The sequence below is a fragment of the Schistocerca americana genome, chromosome 6 (genome assembly GCF_021461395.2).
Source record: "Schistocerca americana isolate TAMUIC-IGC-003095 chromosome 6, iqSchAmer2.1, whole genome shotgun sequence".
Classification (NCBI taxonomy): domain Eukaryota; kingdom Metazoa; phylum Arthropoda; class Insecta; order Orthoptera; family Acrididae; genus Schistocerca; species Schistocerca americana.
The window spans coordinates 493031251-493049467 of record NC_060124.1 but is presented as its reverse complement, the minus strand read 5'-3'; the positions used below and the strand labels follow the sequence as shown (position 1 = coordinate 493049467).

General features: G+C 39.0%; 1 protein-coding gene across 1 annotated transcript in view; it reads left to right on the top strand.

Moving 5' to 3' along the window:
• LOC124619804 overlaps positions 1 to 18217 on the top strand; it is a 157468-nt gene that overhangs the window by 58426 nt on the left and 80825 nt on the right. The window contains exon 6 of the mRNA XM_047146399.1: positions 17497 to 17572. Coding sequence (XP_047002355.1) covers positions 17497 to 17572 — 76 coding nt within the window. The remainder of the gene's footprint in view (positions 1 to 17496; positions 17573 to 18217) is intronic.

Below are 18217 nucleotides of genomic sequence, written 5' to 3'. Positions count from 1 at the left end.
GTGTCTGTTGTCTATTTTTGATGAAGGCCTTACTGACCGAAAGCTTTGTTTGTGACAGCCCTTTTGTTGTTCCTGTCTGCGAGTGAGCATCTCTGCTATATGGTGAGTAGCAACTTTCCTTTTCATAAATTTAAGTGAAATCATATTTACAAATCCCCACGTGTTTTAAGTGCTAATGATATGGTCATACTACACTTGCATGTAAAGGACAACCATTGTGTATCAGATATGGTAAGGAAAACCATCAAGCAAGAATTTAATGCTGTTTCTTAGAATTTTCAGTTTTTTCCCAGTGTGGGAATACAGGCCCCAGTCCCAGTGTGTAAGTACAGAAGAAGTTCAATTTTCAGTCAATCAGCCTTGCACTCAACTGAATATCTGGTTTATCTTTCTTGACCATGTTCAGATTTATTAGCCGGAGTGTACGGCACAACTAAATTTCAGAAGTTTTCTGAAAAGCTGCAGCTCATCTGAATGCCAAAAGACTTACTCAAAAATTGACAATGATAAAGCACCACAAATAATCCCTGGTTGAACAGTCAGATTTGTGTAAGTCATAAACATTCAATTATCTTCAAATATTCATAGTAATTTTCAATCAGTGTGTGTAGAATAACTTTCTGTTTGATATTGTAAATAACCAACAAATATATGCTTGTTGAATGACAAGTGGAACAACTAATTTTCATATATACATGACATCTGTTCTTTCTGACATATCCAAAAGAACAGACATCAGTTTGATCCAGGAGCCACTATGATTTAAGACAAAAAGGCATTACAGACATTGGCCACTCACAGCCAATGTCTGCAGTTCCTTTATGTCTCACTTCTTGTGGACTTCATTACTTGAAAATGCATAACAGTTTTTGACAGTAAGATGTCAACAAGAAAACTGATCCATAATCTCATTACATGTTAATTACACAATTACAATATCTTTGGGAAGAAATTCAATTGATGACAGAAACTGGCAACAGTTGCTAGTAGAACGTTCTTCTCTGTGATGGCCATCAGTTAGTATGTGGTAGTGTTTGGCTTAATATCCCTGGCAGCACCAGCAAAGGTGTTGCTGTCAGCACATCAGGGCACCCTTACTTATTATATGAAACAAACAGAAACAAACATTTTTGTACAGAATGATGAAAACAACATATTTACATAAGAAAATAAATTCAGAATCCAATAACTAAATAGTTATTGCACTATTATCTTATCTTCTCATCTGAACACACTGGGCCAGTAAGAATCATGGTGTAACGGCCTCTAATTTCCATTACACCACATCTCCCTTTCAGTACCTTAGTGTTTGCAGATGATAAGACCATTACCACCTACCAGTATTCCTCATTACATTAAAGTTTGTTACTATCAACAAGACAAGTAATCTGCTCTTTAAGTAAGCTTTTGTACGATAATCTTAAAAATAATTGTGTACAGATTGTTGTGCACACAATAGGAAACATAAATACCTTATTTCAATCAAACCAAACACTGAAGTATTTTACCTTAAAAAATAAATCATCATTTCCCTAACAAACACCAAGCTTGTACACCATAGCCATTTGTGGAAAAAAAACTGACATAAAATGATGCTGGCATGACGTTGGCTGACAAGCAGTGGTCACAAACATTATGTGGCTAAGTTTCTTGACACCAGGATGCTCTACATAGTGGATTTAAACCAGTAAACATGTAAAAGTTGGGCCAATTTGTGCTGTATCTCTTGCCACTGTCAAACTTTACTCCGCATGGTGGTGGCTTATAGGAGTAACTAGGTTTGTATGAATAAATGTATCATGACCAATCACATCCATTTCCAAACTGTCCCTACAGTGCATGTGCAGTTTTGTGATTGTGGTAATCATCATCACACATCTGTCGAACCATATGTGGGGTGTTTCATCTTTTGGCTGCTTGTAGTGGCAGTTGACACCTTCATTCAGTTTGCGTTGCTCAGATGTTTTTGGTTTAAACACAGTGTGAATTATGTATATTCTCATGCTGAGCAAAATGTGTTTCAAGGGTTTATTCTCATCATTAAGTGCAATATTTATGTATGTATTTTTTGTGATGTTACACAAAAAAACAATGTGAGTGATAGTTTGCGTGTGTGTGGTTATCTACATAACTGAAGGTGCACAGTACCAGGTAACCTCAAAAAGATGACTACAGTTCAAGAGATGCAGAACAGCACATATGCAAACACCACACAAAATACTTACATAAATATTTGCACTTGATCTCGAGAAAAAATTCTCGAAACACACTGTGCTAAGCATGAAAAAATATGTAACTGTTGCAGTGTTTCATTATTTAAATAATGAATGACAGCTGCAGGCGTTACAAAAACATTGATAATGATGTATGAAATCAATTTAAATGTTTCTGCTTCCCAGTTATCAGTTCCCATTATATCCACGGTTTTTATTAGATAATAAACCATTATTAGATAATAAACAAGTTCCTGACATGAATATTTTGATGTCTATTATGTGCACATACATAAACTGCAAGGGGTTATACTATACATTACTTTTACAGCTTAAAACCATTTTTGTAAGTTCCTTGAAAAGCGTAAAAGTGGGGTTTCACTGTATTTGTACTTACTAAATGTTTCATCCATCTATACTGATATTACTATGTTATTATTATTCTCATTTTGACTGACTCTGCTTAAGCCTAAAGCTTATTCCTACTTCCTTGTTGTATAAACCTATTGTGAGACCAGAATGGTATTAATTTTACACAGGAGATAAGTTTACATTCCATAAGGTAGAATTTTATTGAGGAGATGAATGTATCTGAAAATGGGAGACAGAGATCATTTGAGACCTATCATACAGGAGTCTTGTCAGTTTTTGTCATATGATGTACATAGTTATTTAATTCCGTACAACTATTTTTACAAGCACACTTTTTTGTTGAGCATAGTAATATTATTAAATAGTTTTCCTTATGATTTATGAGTACTTAGTGCCTGAATTTCCCAGACATAGTAGCAGTTTTCCACCAGGAGTGAAGCTTTCACCATGTTCAGTACATCTTTACCCTTGAGTTTATTGTAGGTTTTTATTCCCATGCAATGGGTTGTCTGTTGGTGGAGTATTAAACAGTTCTTTGGAAACATGAAATTATCTTTGCATCTGTGTTGCACATGGTTTGAAATGGTTTTCATCAGTTAGATCTGGATTAGTGTGTAAAAAGATGGCAATCTCAAATATGTACAGTGTAGAAACAGGTACTATTTTTAGGTTCTTGGATGGGCAGTACACATTTTTCTAATGATTCTTTTTTGAAGTAGCATGGTTCTTGGCATGGCTTGAACTCTCCCCAAAAACTGAACCATATGTAATTATGGATTCAAAGTATCTGTAGTACACCAACTTCCTGCTGTTTGTCTATTACCCCAGAGAGTATGTCCATTGCAAAAGCAAGGCTGTTTAATTTAGTAACATAATAATCAATGTGTGCCTGCCAGCTTAGATTTTCATCCACATTTAATCCTCAGAATTTGATGGACTGAACACTTACATCACTTGATTTCATGTATGATTTTTGGTTGTTTGGTTTTAACCTGTGTAAACAGAGAATCATAAGCCAAAGACTTCCAGCGTATGAATTCAACCTCAAATCTGCCAGTAGCCTTGTCAGAGAGGACAAAGGAGCAACAGAGATTCAGGGTACTCTCTTGCCCTTGGAATGGGAAACTGTCACTATAAGCTGGAAGAATCAGCAATGATCAATGACATGAGGATGCAGAAGGCAATGGAAATCACTCTATTGAAGACACATAACCTGTATCCATAGGACATGTGGTCTGCAATTGAAAAAGTGTCATGATGATATCTCCATTGGCAAAAGACTTGACATTAATCTGCGACAATGATCTCTGGAAGGGGACTGCCCAGCGGGAGGTTGTCATGAGAAAAAGAATGAATAACAAATGAAAGGATAATATTCTGCGAGTTGGGGCTTTGGATGTCAGAAGCTTGAATGTGATAGGGATGCTAAAAAATCTGGAAAGGGAAACATTAAGACTCAATCTAGATACAGTGGGTGTCAGTGAAACTAAATGAAAACAAGACAAGGATTTCTGGTCAGATGAGTATAGAGTAATATTAACAGCAGCAGGAAGTAGTATAACAGAAGTAGGATTTGTTATGAAAGGGAATGTAGGACAGAGATTGAGTTGCTTTGAACAGTTCCATGACAGTGTTGTTCTCAGAATTGACACCAACCACCACCAACGACAACACTACTGGCATATATGCCAGTATCACAAGCTGAAGATGAAGAGATATGGGATGTCTATTAGGATTTTGAATGGGTAATAGAGCGTGTAAAGGGAGATGAAAATCTAATATTCATGGGGAACTGGAATGCAGTTGTAGGGAAAGGAGTAGAAGAATGGGCTGTGGGAGGATACGGGTTTGATAGTAGGAATGAGAGAGAAGAAAGGCTAATTGAGTTCTGCAATACATTTTAGATGGTAATAGCCAATACTCTGTTCAAGAATCATAAGAGGAGGAAGTATACTTGAAAAAGATCAGGAGATATAGATAGATTTCAGTTAGATTACATCATGGTCAGGCAGAGATTCTGAAACCAGACACTGAATAATAATGCATACCCAGGGGCAGATATAGACTTAAGTCACAATTTGATAATTATGAAGATTATGCTGAAGTTCAAGTCACTAATCAGGAAGAACCAATACACAAAGGGGGGTCTGGAAGGATTAAGGACTGAAGAGATATGCTTGAAGTTCTCTGAGGCTATAGATATTGTGATAATGAATTGCTCTATAGGCAGTTCAGGTGAGAGGAAAGGACATCTCTGAAAATGGCAATCACCTAAGTTGGAGAGAAAAATGTAGGTACAAGAAAAGAAACTGCAAAAAAACCCTAAATGACAGAAGAAATACCTCAGGTGATTGATAAAAGGAAGAGGCACAAAATGTTCTGGAAATTTGGGTATACAGAAATAGAAGTCACTTAGGAATGAAGTAAATAAGAAGTGGAGGGAAGCTAAGGTGAAATGCCTTCATGAAACGGTAAAGAAATTGAAAAAGAAATTATTGTTGAAACAACTGAGTTGGCAAGTAGAAGAATCAAAACATCTTTTGGTGAAATTAAAACCAAGGACAGTAACATTAAGAGTGCAACAGGAATTCCACTGTGAAATGCTGAGGAGATAGTGGTTAGGTGGAAAGAGTACATTAAAGGCCCCTATGAGGGGAAGGGTTTGTCTGATCATGTGATAGAAGAAGAAACAGGAGTCAACAGGGAGGAGACAGGGGATCAAGTATTAGAGTCAGAATTTAGAAGAGTTTTGGAAGACTTAAAATCAAATAAGGCAGAAGAGATAGGTAATATTCCATTGGAATTTGTAAAATCATTGGGGGAAGTGGCAACAAAACAATTATTCACATTGCAGTATGGAATATATGTGACTGGCAATATACTATCAGACTTTTGGAAAAACATTATTCACACAATTCCAAAAATAGCAAGAGCCAACAAGTGTGAAAATTATCACACAATCAGTTTTACAGCTCATGCACCCAAGTTGCTGTCAAGAATAATACACAGAAGATTGGAAAAGAAAACTGAGGATGTGTTAGATGACAACCAGTTTGGCTTTAGGAAAGATAGAAACACCAGGGAGGCAGTTCTAACATTGTGGTTGAGGCAGCAAGACTGAAGAAAAATCAAGACATGTTCATAGTATCTGTCAAGTGCTCAACAATCTAAAATGTTGCAAAATGTTTGAAATCATGAGAAAAATAGGGGTAAGCTATAGGGAAAGACAGGTAATTTACAATATGTATGAGAACCATGATGGAAGAATAGGAGTGAAAGACTAAGAATGAAGTCCACAGATTAAAACTTGTATAATACAGGGATGTAGTCTTTCCCCCTTGCTGTTCAGTAAATGTGTCAAAGAAGCAATGATGGGAATCCTGCACATCAACATCCCTCATGCCCATGGTCTTACCGCTATTAAACACTACCTTCCCCAACATCTTTCAGACTCCAAACCCGCAACCACATTCCTCATACACCTTACTAACTTTATCCTAACTCACAACTATTTATCCTTTGACAGGAAGGTATACAAACAAACCCACAGCACAGCCATGGGCACCTGCATAGCACCCTCCTGTGCTAATGTGTTTATGGGCCATGTAGAGGAGACCTTTGTAGCCTCCCAAAACATCAAATCCTTTGTTTGGTTCACGACCATTGATGATATATTCATGATTGACTCCGGGCAATGATACCCTACCTTCATTCCTTCACAACCTCAACACCTTCTCTCACATCTGCTTCATCTGGTCCTCCTCAACCCAGCATGCCACCTTCCTAGACATTGATCTCCTCCTCTCTGATGGCTCCATCCACACTTCTGTCCACATTAAACTCATCATCCATGCACAGACTTGCATTTTGACTGCTTTCATCCCTTTCACACCAAAAAATGTCTCCCTTATGATCTGGCACCTGGGGACTGTGTATCTGCAGTGAGAATGGCTCCCTTGCCCAGTATGCTGAGAGCCCATCGAGGCCTTCACAGACAGGCACTATCCCGAGACCTAGTCCACAAACAGATCTCCTGTATCATTTCCCCTCATACCCCCCAATCCTCCTGCCATACTCAAGTACCAGCCACAAAGCCCCCCCCCCCCTTTATTACCCAGTACCCAGACTGCAACAACTGAACCTCATCTGTCACTAGGGCTTTGATTACCTATTATCAGACCCTGAAATGAGGGACGTCCCACCCAACATCCTTTCCATCCCTCCTAAAGTGATGTTCCATTGCCCATGCAACCTCTACAACATCCTGGTTCATCCCTGTCCACTTCCAGTCCCAGCACCTTGCCACAAATATCACATCCTTGTGGAAGACCTAGATGCAAGACCTGCCAAAGTCATCCACCCAGCACTTATTCCAGGAACTGTACAGGCTTATCCTACATTATCAGAGGCTGGGCTGCCTGTGAAAACAGCTATATCATATACCAGCTGTGCTGCAATCATTGCACAGTTTTTTTATATTGGTACTGCTGCCAGCTAGCTGTCCACCAGGATGAATGGCCACCACCAAACTGTGGCCATGAGAAAAGTAGACCACTCTGTGGCACAACATGCAGCTGAATATAACATGCTTGATTTCAGTGGCTATTCCACTACCTGGGCTGCTTGGATCCTCTCCTCCACCACCAGCTTTTCTGAACTGCACAGATGGGAGTAATCCTTGCAACACATTCTCTGCTCCCAGAATTATCGTGGCCTCTACCTATGGTAATACACTATCCCCACACTCTCTGTCCAACAGTTTCCACCTCCTCTGTCGTATTAGCTCCTCCCCACTCTCATATCCCACCCTCTTTGTGTGCTGCCCTCTACTGCTGTGCCCACCAATCTTCCCCCAATCCTCTCTTTTCTCACTCCATTTTCCCCACCTCCTTGTCCCACAACCTCCCGACTCTGTGCCAGTTGGCAGTCTAGTCCCTGCACAACTAGCCAGACAGTGCTCCTATCTCTCCTCACCCATACTCTGCTATCCCTTCTCATTCCCCACCCCCTCTAGATTGCTGCTTCCATTCAACATGGCAGTTGCACTCTTGTCCAAGCTGCCTGAGTCAGTGGACATTTGTGTGTGAGGTGTGCTTGCCTGTGTGAATGAATGTTGTGTTTTTGTCCTTCTTTTTCTGACAAATCTATGGCTGAAAGATGTCTTATAATTTTACCAGTCAGAAACTTAACATGTCATCTTTATGAAAAATGCCATCTGTCTTTTCCTAAATTGTTGATATTCTGACCTGGAGTTTCCATTGTTTGATGGAAGTAACAGAAAGGTTCGAGAGTGGGATTAAAGTTCAAGGTGAAAGAATATCAATGACAAGATTCACTGGTGACATTGTTATCCTCAGTGAAGAAGAATTATAGGATCTTCAAATGGCATGAGTTGTCTAATGTGTATAGAATATGGAACAAGAGTAAACTGAAGGAAGATTGAGGAAATGAGAAGTAGCAGAAATGAGAACAGCAGGAGATTTAACATCATATTTGGTGATCCTAAAGTAGACAAAGTTAAATAATTCTGTTACCTAGGCAGCAAAATAACTTACGATAGATGTAGCAAAGAGGACATAAAAAGCAGTCTACCACTGGAAAAAAAGGGCATTCCTGGTCAAGAAAAGTCTACTAGTATCAAGTCTTAATTTGAGGAAGAAATTTCTCAGAATATAAGTTTGAATCACAGAAATGTATGGCAGTGAGACATAGGCTGCAGGAAACCAGAACTTAAAAGAATAGGTGCATCTGAGATGTAGTGCAACAGAAGAATGCTGAAAATTAGGTGGTCTGTTCAGATAAGGAATGAGGTTCTCTGCAGAATCGGTGAGTAAAGAAACATATGGGAAACACTTACAAGAAGAAAGGGCAACATTATAGGACATCTGTTAAGACATTAGGAAATAACTTCCATGGTACTGAAGGCAACTGTAGAGGGTAAAAACTCTAGAGGCAGACACAAGATTGGGATAGAATCAGAAAATAACTGAGGACATAACTTGCAAGTACTACTCAGAAACAAAAAAGTTGGCACAGAAGAGGAATTCATGGCAAGCCACACCAATCCATTCAGAAGACTGATTACATTTTTCTTTTTTTAAAAAACGTTTTGTTGAAACAAAGCATCTACATTTGTTAGTGCATTTAGAATGTCATCTTTAATTTCTCTTGCATTTTCTTTTTCAGTAAGTACTGAAGTATCCTTGGCAAACATGATTGGTTAGGTACCAATATTGAGAAGCAAAACATTGATATATAAGACAAGATTGGCCCTAAGACTGAGCTTTGAGGGGCTTCTTGTGAAACTGTATTCCACTGAGAAGCACAATTTGTTGTATTACATGTTATGATTGCTCTTCACCTTCTGTTTGTCAGATAAGACCAGAGCCACTGAAGAGCACTTTGTCCATTGCCATACTTGTCTATTTTGGCTGCAACATACTTGGCTGCAAATACTTGGCTGCAAAATATACCTGCCACTTTATTGCTTTTGTACAGTGATGAATTGATTTTTTCAATTATCAATTATTCCAGTTACCACAGTCCAATGTCAGTGTTGATGGGCCCAGGGGAGGTATAAAGCTTTGTGTCATGCAGCCATCAAGAGTACACAAGTGGGCCTTCAGCTCCAAAAGCCTATATCGATGATGTTTCATTGAATGGTTCACACACTGATACTTGTTGATGGCCCACATTGAGATCTGCAGCAATTTGTGGAAGAGTTGCACTTTTGTCACATTGAATGATTCTCTTCATTTGTCATTGGTCCTTTTCTTGCCAGATATTTTCCCAGCCACAGTGATGGTCAGAGATTTGATGTTTTACTGGGTTCCTGATAGCCATGGTACACTCATGAAATGGTTGTATGGGAAAAACCCCACTTCATCGCTATCTTGGGAGATGCAGTGTCCCATCACTTGTGTGATGACTATAACATCGCATTCAAACTCACTTAAATCTTGATAACCTGCTGTTGTAGCAACAGTGACCAATCTAACAACTGCACCTGACACTTGATGTCTTATATAGGCACAGTTCCGTATTTTGGCTGTTTACATATCTCTGTATTTGAATATGCATGCGTATACCAGTTTCTTTGATGCTTCAGTGTATGATGTTGTTATAGTTTCAATTAGCTGGAACGTTTAATTGCTCAAGCTTCCATTGAAACCACTTGCACCATTGTAATCAGGAAGATACATAGAAACAACTGAGCTATTACATAAATGACAGTTTTACATATTCCTGGGCATATTACTGACTACATGTGCAACTAACTGTATTAGGTAAAAAGAGTAAAAAATTTTAGCTAGTCTTGAGAGCAGAAAATATGACATATGTATCATATTCCAACTTGCCACATTTCGAGATGCCACTGAGAAGACCTTTGTTGTCATCTGATATTGGAGAGGGCACAACCATCCTGTAGTAACAAGTTTGCTGTGGTATGCCAAACACTGTCAGTTGTTGACTCACACTCGTCTGATGGTATGTCCCCTGAGCACTTCTCACACATCTGGTGTCATGGCACCCCTCCACTTGGCTCTGCAAAACCGATCATGGTGCTGGTCCGTGACCACATGATGCAGTGCCAAGTCCTGCTGCCAGAGCTCAAACATCATGGCTGCAGGTGTGCTGTAGACAGTTGCCTCTATCAATCATATGCATCTGCATGAAATATTCTAAATGCTACCAACACTATCACATAACTTCAGCAGCTGTATGTGTGGCACTGAACTGCCCTACTTTCAATGTCTCAAAAAACCTGTGTTCACTGGCACTTCTGCACTGCCCAATCAGTGTGTCCTATTTTCCTAACCTACAGTGGCTCAATACGGCTCAGTCCAAACACTTCCTACAACTCATCCAGTCACAAAAGCATTTTGATTTTGAACTGTCTTTCCCTGGGCATTGCTGCTACTGCCTAAACTAACATATTCTGTATGACATAGTTCATATGCATGAAATTTCAACAGCAGATTAGATTGGATTGCGATGTTTTCCCCTCTGTGCCAGCCATTTACAGCAGTTGTGCTCTGTCATTTTTCTTTCTTGAGTTGCTGCTTAACCCAGGTGGCACCAAATTCATATTCTTGAAGAAAATAACCTTGTTTCACAAAGCACCTAGCATCCAGTGCACATCGGTCTATTGATTGTTCATATGATTTTGAAATGTGTCCCTGCTGGTTTTTGAACATTTTTGAACACATTCTAAGTTGATTTCTGAATGATTCATAAGTTGGTTTTTGAGTGCATGAATAGTGTGCATGATGTCTCTGCCAGGGGAATCCCCATCGCATCCAGAAATAAAAAACTTTCCTGCAAACAAAAGGGGATGGGGCTAAACAGGCTGAGCCAAATAAACCCAAATGGGTGGATGCCAATTGCTGTTTCTTTATGTGGTTGACTGGGTGTACCAGTGATAAGCATTGTTATAATTATTTGCAAAATCCATAGATTCAGACTACCAGATGATGGCTTCCATTGCAAAATATATACATTTGAATTCCACAGAGTGAAATACAGTGACATGCGATAGAAGAATTCTGTGTGGGCATGGCACTTCACATTGACACATTTATGACCAAATAACATATATTATACTTCCTCGAACATATGTGTTTTATGTATCAAACCCTTCAGAAAGATGTACATTACAAAATGAACATATTTCGAAAAATCGATTTTCTTTAAATTTTTATGTCCTATCTCAAACATTATCAATCTTTTGCCCCAGTTCTGATATATTGTAGATCCAGGGCTGAGCCCTAGTATTATCTGCATTTATCATAAATTAACTCAGTTTTTGAGTTTGCTAACAACTATAATTAACATCAAAACATTTTAGGAAACTAGTAATTTTTACATTTTTTTGTGTTGCTTTAATAGAAACCTTGTTTTGTGCATCTGTTTCAATTCTTATAAGGAATTAGCAACTTATGAGCGCTACAGGTTAAAAGATAATCAGCAGGCTTAATTTAAAATCCTTTGCTCAATGCCTTGTAATACATTGCACCAGCCAAAATGCAATCCCACTGTGAATGCTGTTCTCAAACATGGGATGAGTTGGATGTTGTTCATAAGCAGCAGGAAATTGCCCTAACTACTGTCAAATGATTGACAGCTGCTGTGAATCAGTGTGCTAAAAGAGCTTCCAAGAGTCATATACCTGTGATACCTGTACCAGAGGTACCCCAAGTATTATCCTGTCTCCCCTGCAGAAAATACAGAATCTGTCATTACCCATCCACCTGACTGTGAGTTGCATGTCAATGTTAGATCTAGGCATCCTGTACAGGGTGGACAGGTACCAGGAAGGACTCAGGGTGTTGTACAAATCCCCATAACAAATGAGTTGGAGGTGCTGTCTTTCATTGGAACTGACCCAGTGGGACTCACTTCACCTGATGTGGGAAACTTGTTTTGTCCAGTGTCAGGAGGAGGCAAACACAAAAGGGTAGGCGTCTGTTAACCATCAGCAGTTCAAATGTATGGTGAATAATGGTACCCTTGGAGACATGGAAGCAAGGGACTGGAAAGAACACCAGGTGCACTCAGTGTTTGTGCCTGGGAGCCTCATTCAACATGTTGAAGAGGTTGTTCCAGCAGCCATTGATGGAACAGGGTGTAACCAATTGCCGATTGTGGTGCATTTTGGAACAGATGATGCCTGTTGCCTGAACTCCAGAGCCATTCTTGGGTCATTCCAGCAACTTGCGGAGAAGATTGAGAAGAATAGCCTTGCATGTGGGGTTTCAATGAAGCTCAAAATTTGTGGCATTGTCCCCTGAACTGATTGTTGCACTTTGGTTCTAAGTCAATTGGTATGAGTGAACCAGAAACTTCCAAATTCTGTGACAAGCTAGGCTATGACTTCCTGGACTTGTGCCATAGGGTTGCAAACTGTAGGGTGTCCCTAAATAGGTCAGGTGTGCACTTTATATCAGGGGCTGCCACTCAAGTAGCTGACTGTGTGTGGGGTACAGACAACGGTTTTTTAGATTAGGTACTCTCTATCCAATCCAAATAATGATAGCTGTAAGAAACCCAGAAGCATCAGTGTAATATCGAGAGAAATGCCTCACACAGGTATGAATATTAAAATCCTAATGGTAAACTGCCAAAGGATTTGCAACAAAGTGCCAGAGTTTGAAGCACTCATGAAAAGCAGTGAAGCTTACATAATACTAAGTACAGAAGGCTGGTTGGAACTTGAAATTGATAGCAGTGAGATTTTTGGGGAAAATATAAGTAAATGTCGAAAGGACAGGCAAATTGGAAATGGAGGTGGCGTATTTGTCACAGTAGATAAAAAAACTCAAATCCACCAAGACAGAAATTGAAGATGCATGTGAGATTGTTTGGGCAAGACTCAGTATCAGGGGTGGGCATAAAATGAAAACTGGAACCTTCCGTTGCCCACCAGATTCATCTCCTGACATAACTGTAAACTTCAGAGAAAATCTCTTTCACTTGCATGTAAGTTACCCAACCATACTGTAATCATTGGTAGAGACATTAATTATCCAACAACTGATTTGGAAAATTACAGTTTTGTTAGTGGTGCGCATGATAAGACATCCTGTGAAATTTTACTAAAGGCCTTCTCTGGAAACTGCCTAGAACAGATAGATAGGAACCCTGCTCATGATGGGAATATATTGGATCTAATGGCAACAGACAGACCTGACCTCTTTGAGGGTGTCCACATCAAAACTGGTATCAATGCCAAGATGCAGTTGTGGCAACAATTATTACCATGGTACAAAGGACAACAAAAACAAACAGAAAGATATATATGTTCAGTAAACTAGATAAAAATCAGTAATGTCATATCTCAATGAGGATCTTGAAACCTTCAGCAGAGATTGGAAGCTTGTAGAAAAACTCTGGCTCAAGTTTAAAAGAATAGTTGACCTCATACTGGATAGATATGCACCCACTAGAACAGTTCATAATTGGAGGGAACCTCCATGGTATACAATCACTGTAAAGAAACTTCTAAACTAACAGAGATTACTGCATAATAGGTGTAAAACAAAGCAAAGGGCTATAAAAAGAGAGATTCTGTACGAAACACATTAGGCTGTCAAGAGAGCAATGCAAGATGCCTTCAGTGACTACCATAGCAGAATATTGTCAAATGACACTTCACAAAATCCAAAGAAATTCTGGTTGTGTATAAAGGCTGTTAGTGGCTCCAAAGTTAGAGTCCAGTCCATAGCGAATGAGACAGGAACTAAAATTGAGGGTGGCAAAGCAAAGCTGAAATGCTTAATTCTGATTTCAAATGCTCCTTTACAAGGGGAAACCCAAGAGAATTGCCTCAATTTAATTCTCGTACCACTGAAAAGATGAATGAAATAAGTATTAGTGTCAGTGGTGTTGAGAAACAGTTGAAATTGTTAAAATTGAACAAAGCTACAAGCTCTGATGAAATCCATCAGATTCTATACTGAATCTGCTGCTGAGTTAGCCCCTCTTCCCAATATAATCTATCATAGGTCCCTTGAACAAAAATCCGTGCCCAGTTCTTCAAAAAATGCACAGGTCACACCCGTCTACAGAAAGGGTAATAGAAGTGATCCACAAAACTACCATCGAGTATCCTTGACACTGATTTGTTGTAGAATCATTGAACATATCCTAAACTGAAACATAATGAGGTTTCTAGAACAGAATGACCCCCTCAATGCCAACCAGCGAGGTTTTTGAAAACATTGATCACTTGAAACCCAACTCGTACTTTTCTCATAAGACATACTGAAAGCTTAGCATCAAGGCAACCAGCTAGACGCAGTATTTCTTGATTTCCAAAAATCATTTGACTCAGTGCCACAACTACACTTAATGCAAAAACATGACAATATGGAGTATCAAGTGAAATTTGTCACTGGATTGAGGACTTTTTGGTAGGAAGGACAGAGCATGTTATCTTAGATGGAGAGTCATCATCAGATGTGGTAGTAACTTTGGTTGTGCCCCAGGGAAGTGTGCTGGGACCCTTGCTGTTCATGTTGTATATTAATGACCTTGCAGACAATATTAATAGTAAAACCAGGTTTTTGCTGATGATGCAGTTGCCTATAATGAAGTACTTGGTGCAGAGATTGGCAACTTGCTCTAAATTTTCAGAAATGTAAAAGTTTGCACTTCACAAAATGCTAACTTCCCATGAGTATGATATCAATGAGACACCATTGAAATTGGCCAACTCATGCAAATACTTGGATGTAACACACTGTAGGGATATGAAATGGAATGATCACATAGGTTCAGCCGTGGATAAAGCAGATGGTGGACTTTGGCTTATTGGTAGAATGCTGGGTAAGTGCAGTCAGTCTACAGAGGAGATTGCTTACAAATTATACATACGATCCATTCATGCTCAAGAATGTGGGGCCCATACCAGTGGGATATTGAACATATGCAGAGAAGGGCAGCACAAATGGTCACAGGTTTGTTCAATCCATTGGAGAATGTCACAGGGATACTGAAGGAACTGAAACAGCAGACTCTTGAAGACAGACATAAACTATCCTGAGAAAGTCTCTTAACAAAGTTTCAAAAACATGCTTTAAATTATTTCTCTAGGGATATACTGCAACCCCCTATGTATCACTCACACAGGGATCATGACGATAAGATTAGAATAATTACTGCATGCACAGAGGCATTCAAACAGTCATTCTTCCCATGCTCCATATATGAATGGAACAGGAAGAAACTCTAATGACTGGTACAATGGGGCATACCCTCTGCCATGCACTTCACAGTGCTTTGCAAAGTATAGATGTAGATGTAGATAACAGTCTGTGAGGATACGAAGTGGCATGATCATATAGACTCAACTGTAGGTAAAACAGGTGCCATACTTTCATTCATTGGTAGAACACTGGGAAAATGGAGTAACTAGACAAGGGAGATTACCCACTAAACACATCTGACACCCACTCTACTATTACCATTCTGTACCAGATAGGACTCGAGGACATTTTTTAAAGTATGTAAAGGGCAGCATGAATGGTGACAGAGAGATGCACAGGAGAGCATCACAGAAATTCTGGAAACCTAAAGTTGCAGGTACTTTAAGATGGATATCACTACCCCACAAAACCCTATTTACAGTGTCTCAATAACTGGTACCAAATTAGAAAGCTATGAATATACTATACGTATTACGTACAACTCATGCAGAGATTGTGAAGGCAAGATTAGGCTGTGTACAGCACACAGAGGCATGTAATCACTTACTCCTCCTGTGCTCTATACATAAATGGGATGGCAAAAAAACCCAATAGATGGTACAATGGGAAGTATTCTTTGCTATGCACATCACAGTGGTTTGTGGAATATGGATGCAGAATGGATAAACTGTCCAAGCCAATTGTATGACAGCATGGTATTGCTGTGTAGCCAACTAGATGAAATTCTCACTCAAAACTATCCTGCAACTATAGCTTAATACATTGTGAGACAGAACTGCTGGCCAGTGCTTTTCCTTCAGAAGGCAAACTGTGTAGTACTGTCAACAACATACTGCCAATAGACAACAAATAGAAGTAAAATGGACATGCTACCTTGCTTTCAAAACTCATAGTTCCTTCATTGAGGAGGAGAGAGGAATATGTTGGGGACAGTATAAAAGAAAGGGCAAGTTACTCAGACACTAGGATGAGAGACTCACCTGTGGTAAGGATAAGGTCCAATGTATGCATAAGCAACATTGGGGCACTTGTTTCAGGATCAAAATAATCCTTTAATTTCCACAAATGTCTGATGCGCTTTCCACCGAATGGACAACAAAAATACAGACAATAGTCAATCATGTCCCAAAACTTGTCCCATTGTCATGTTGTCTTCTCATCCTGGGGTCCATGTGCTCTGCAGATTAAAAATAACCTTCCCAAAATATCCCTCTATCCTCCCCAATGAAGAAACTATGAACTCCAAATGCTAGGTAATATGTCTCTTTTACCATTAGATATTTCTGTTGGTAGTACTAGAAAATTTTACCACTCAAGGTGAGTACTAGCCAGCAGTTCTTCTCATCCTCTACATCTACATCAACATCTATTCTTTGCAAACCATCTTCAGCTATGTGGCAGAGGGTACTTTGTGTACTAGTTTTTTCTAACATAACAAAATCAAAGTTTAATTTATGTGCCTTCTCTTTGTCAGGCCTAGAAACTTTAACCTTGCACTCATATTTACCTGTAGTTTTATGATTTCTGCCAGTTCAGGACTATGGAGCTGAGAGCTACAGGAATACTATCTTTATATTATGTGCACCACTTAATTTCTTTTTCCATATTTTGGAATTGTTGTAAGCAATTTCATTCAGCCAGAACTTCTGAATTAAGTGACAAAGCCACGGAAATTTGAATTTATGTTAAGGAGATGCCTGAGGCATAGTTGTTTGCTGGGTATGGGTGTAGATGTAGATACTATCACCAATTTCAAAATCGGTTGTCAAGTTTTTGTGCTCTGTATGCATTAATCTGAAGAAAAGTCATAAGGACTCCTTCAGGTATTGGTGATTTACTGTCCATTGACCATATTCAATCAGTTTATTCTTCCTTAATCAGGCACAGAGACAGAATCTCACAGATGTATTGTTAGGTAACTGCTACTTTTTATATGGCCTCATCTGTACCAGTTCCCACAGTTAATGTTAATATTTACCTTGCTAGTCATAAACAACTTTTTTTTATTTTATGTAACAATAATGGAAATTCTAAAAAACTGATCATAAACAAAAATCATGAAAGTCAGCTGTCTCATCTGTGTAGGTACTGTCTCAGGTGAGTGCATTTAGGTTTCTCGATGTGTGTGTTTACTGTTACATCAGTTTCTCATCTGCAATAAACCATTTAATGAAAACTACTTCATGTTTCTATATTTATTTTAGGTCATGAGACAGAAGAGTAACAATCCCATTAATGATGGGTACTGTAACCAACAAAATGTTACCTACACAGTAATAGGTAAGTTAACCATATTTCCTGTATCCATTTTTTGTGAAATAAATTAATACCAGTATATGAATTTTTATCAAATTTTTGATGATATGAGGTTCTACCACAAAAACTGCAAACAAGAATAAGAATTCCACTAATGAGAGGTAGAGAGAGGCTGTACCATACACTGGGCTGGAGTCCCAGTTGCAAAGGTACATGCAAACTAATCAGTTGTTCTGAATTGATTGCTACTTATCATATAGTGGAGATGCTGAGTCACAGACAGGCACAAAAAAGACTACTAAACAGTCTGGCCTCAACAGTCAGAGATAGTGGTCATTGTGTGTGAGCTGAGACCGTGTGAATGTGTGCGTGCGTTAAAGGTGGCCACATTGATGTGTATGTTGTCTGATTCAGAAGAAGGACTTCTGGCCAAGAGCTTACTAGTTAGATAGTCTTTTTATTGTGCCTGTCTCCAACTCCACATCTCCCTATATGATGAGTAGCAATCTATCACTTTCATAACACTGTCACAATTCCATCCTGGATTTTCCGTTGTTTGATTCTAAATCAGGAGCACAATATGATAACTGTTACCAGGTAATATCAGTTGACTTGATCTCATCTGAGTGTCTTCTCAGTTACTCAATGCATTCTCCGTTGCCCCTCCCA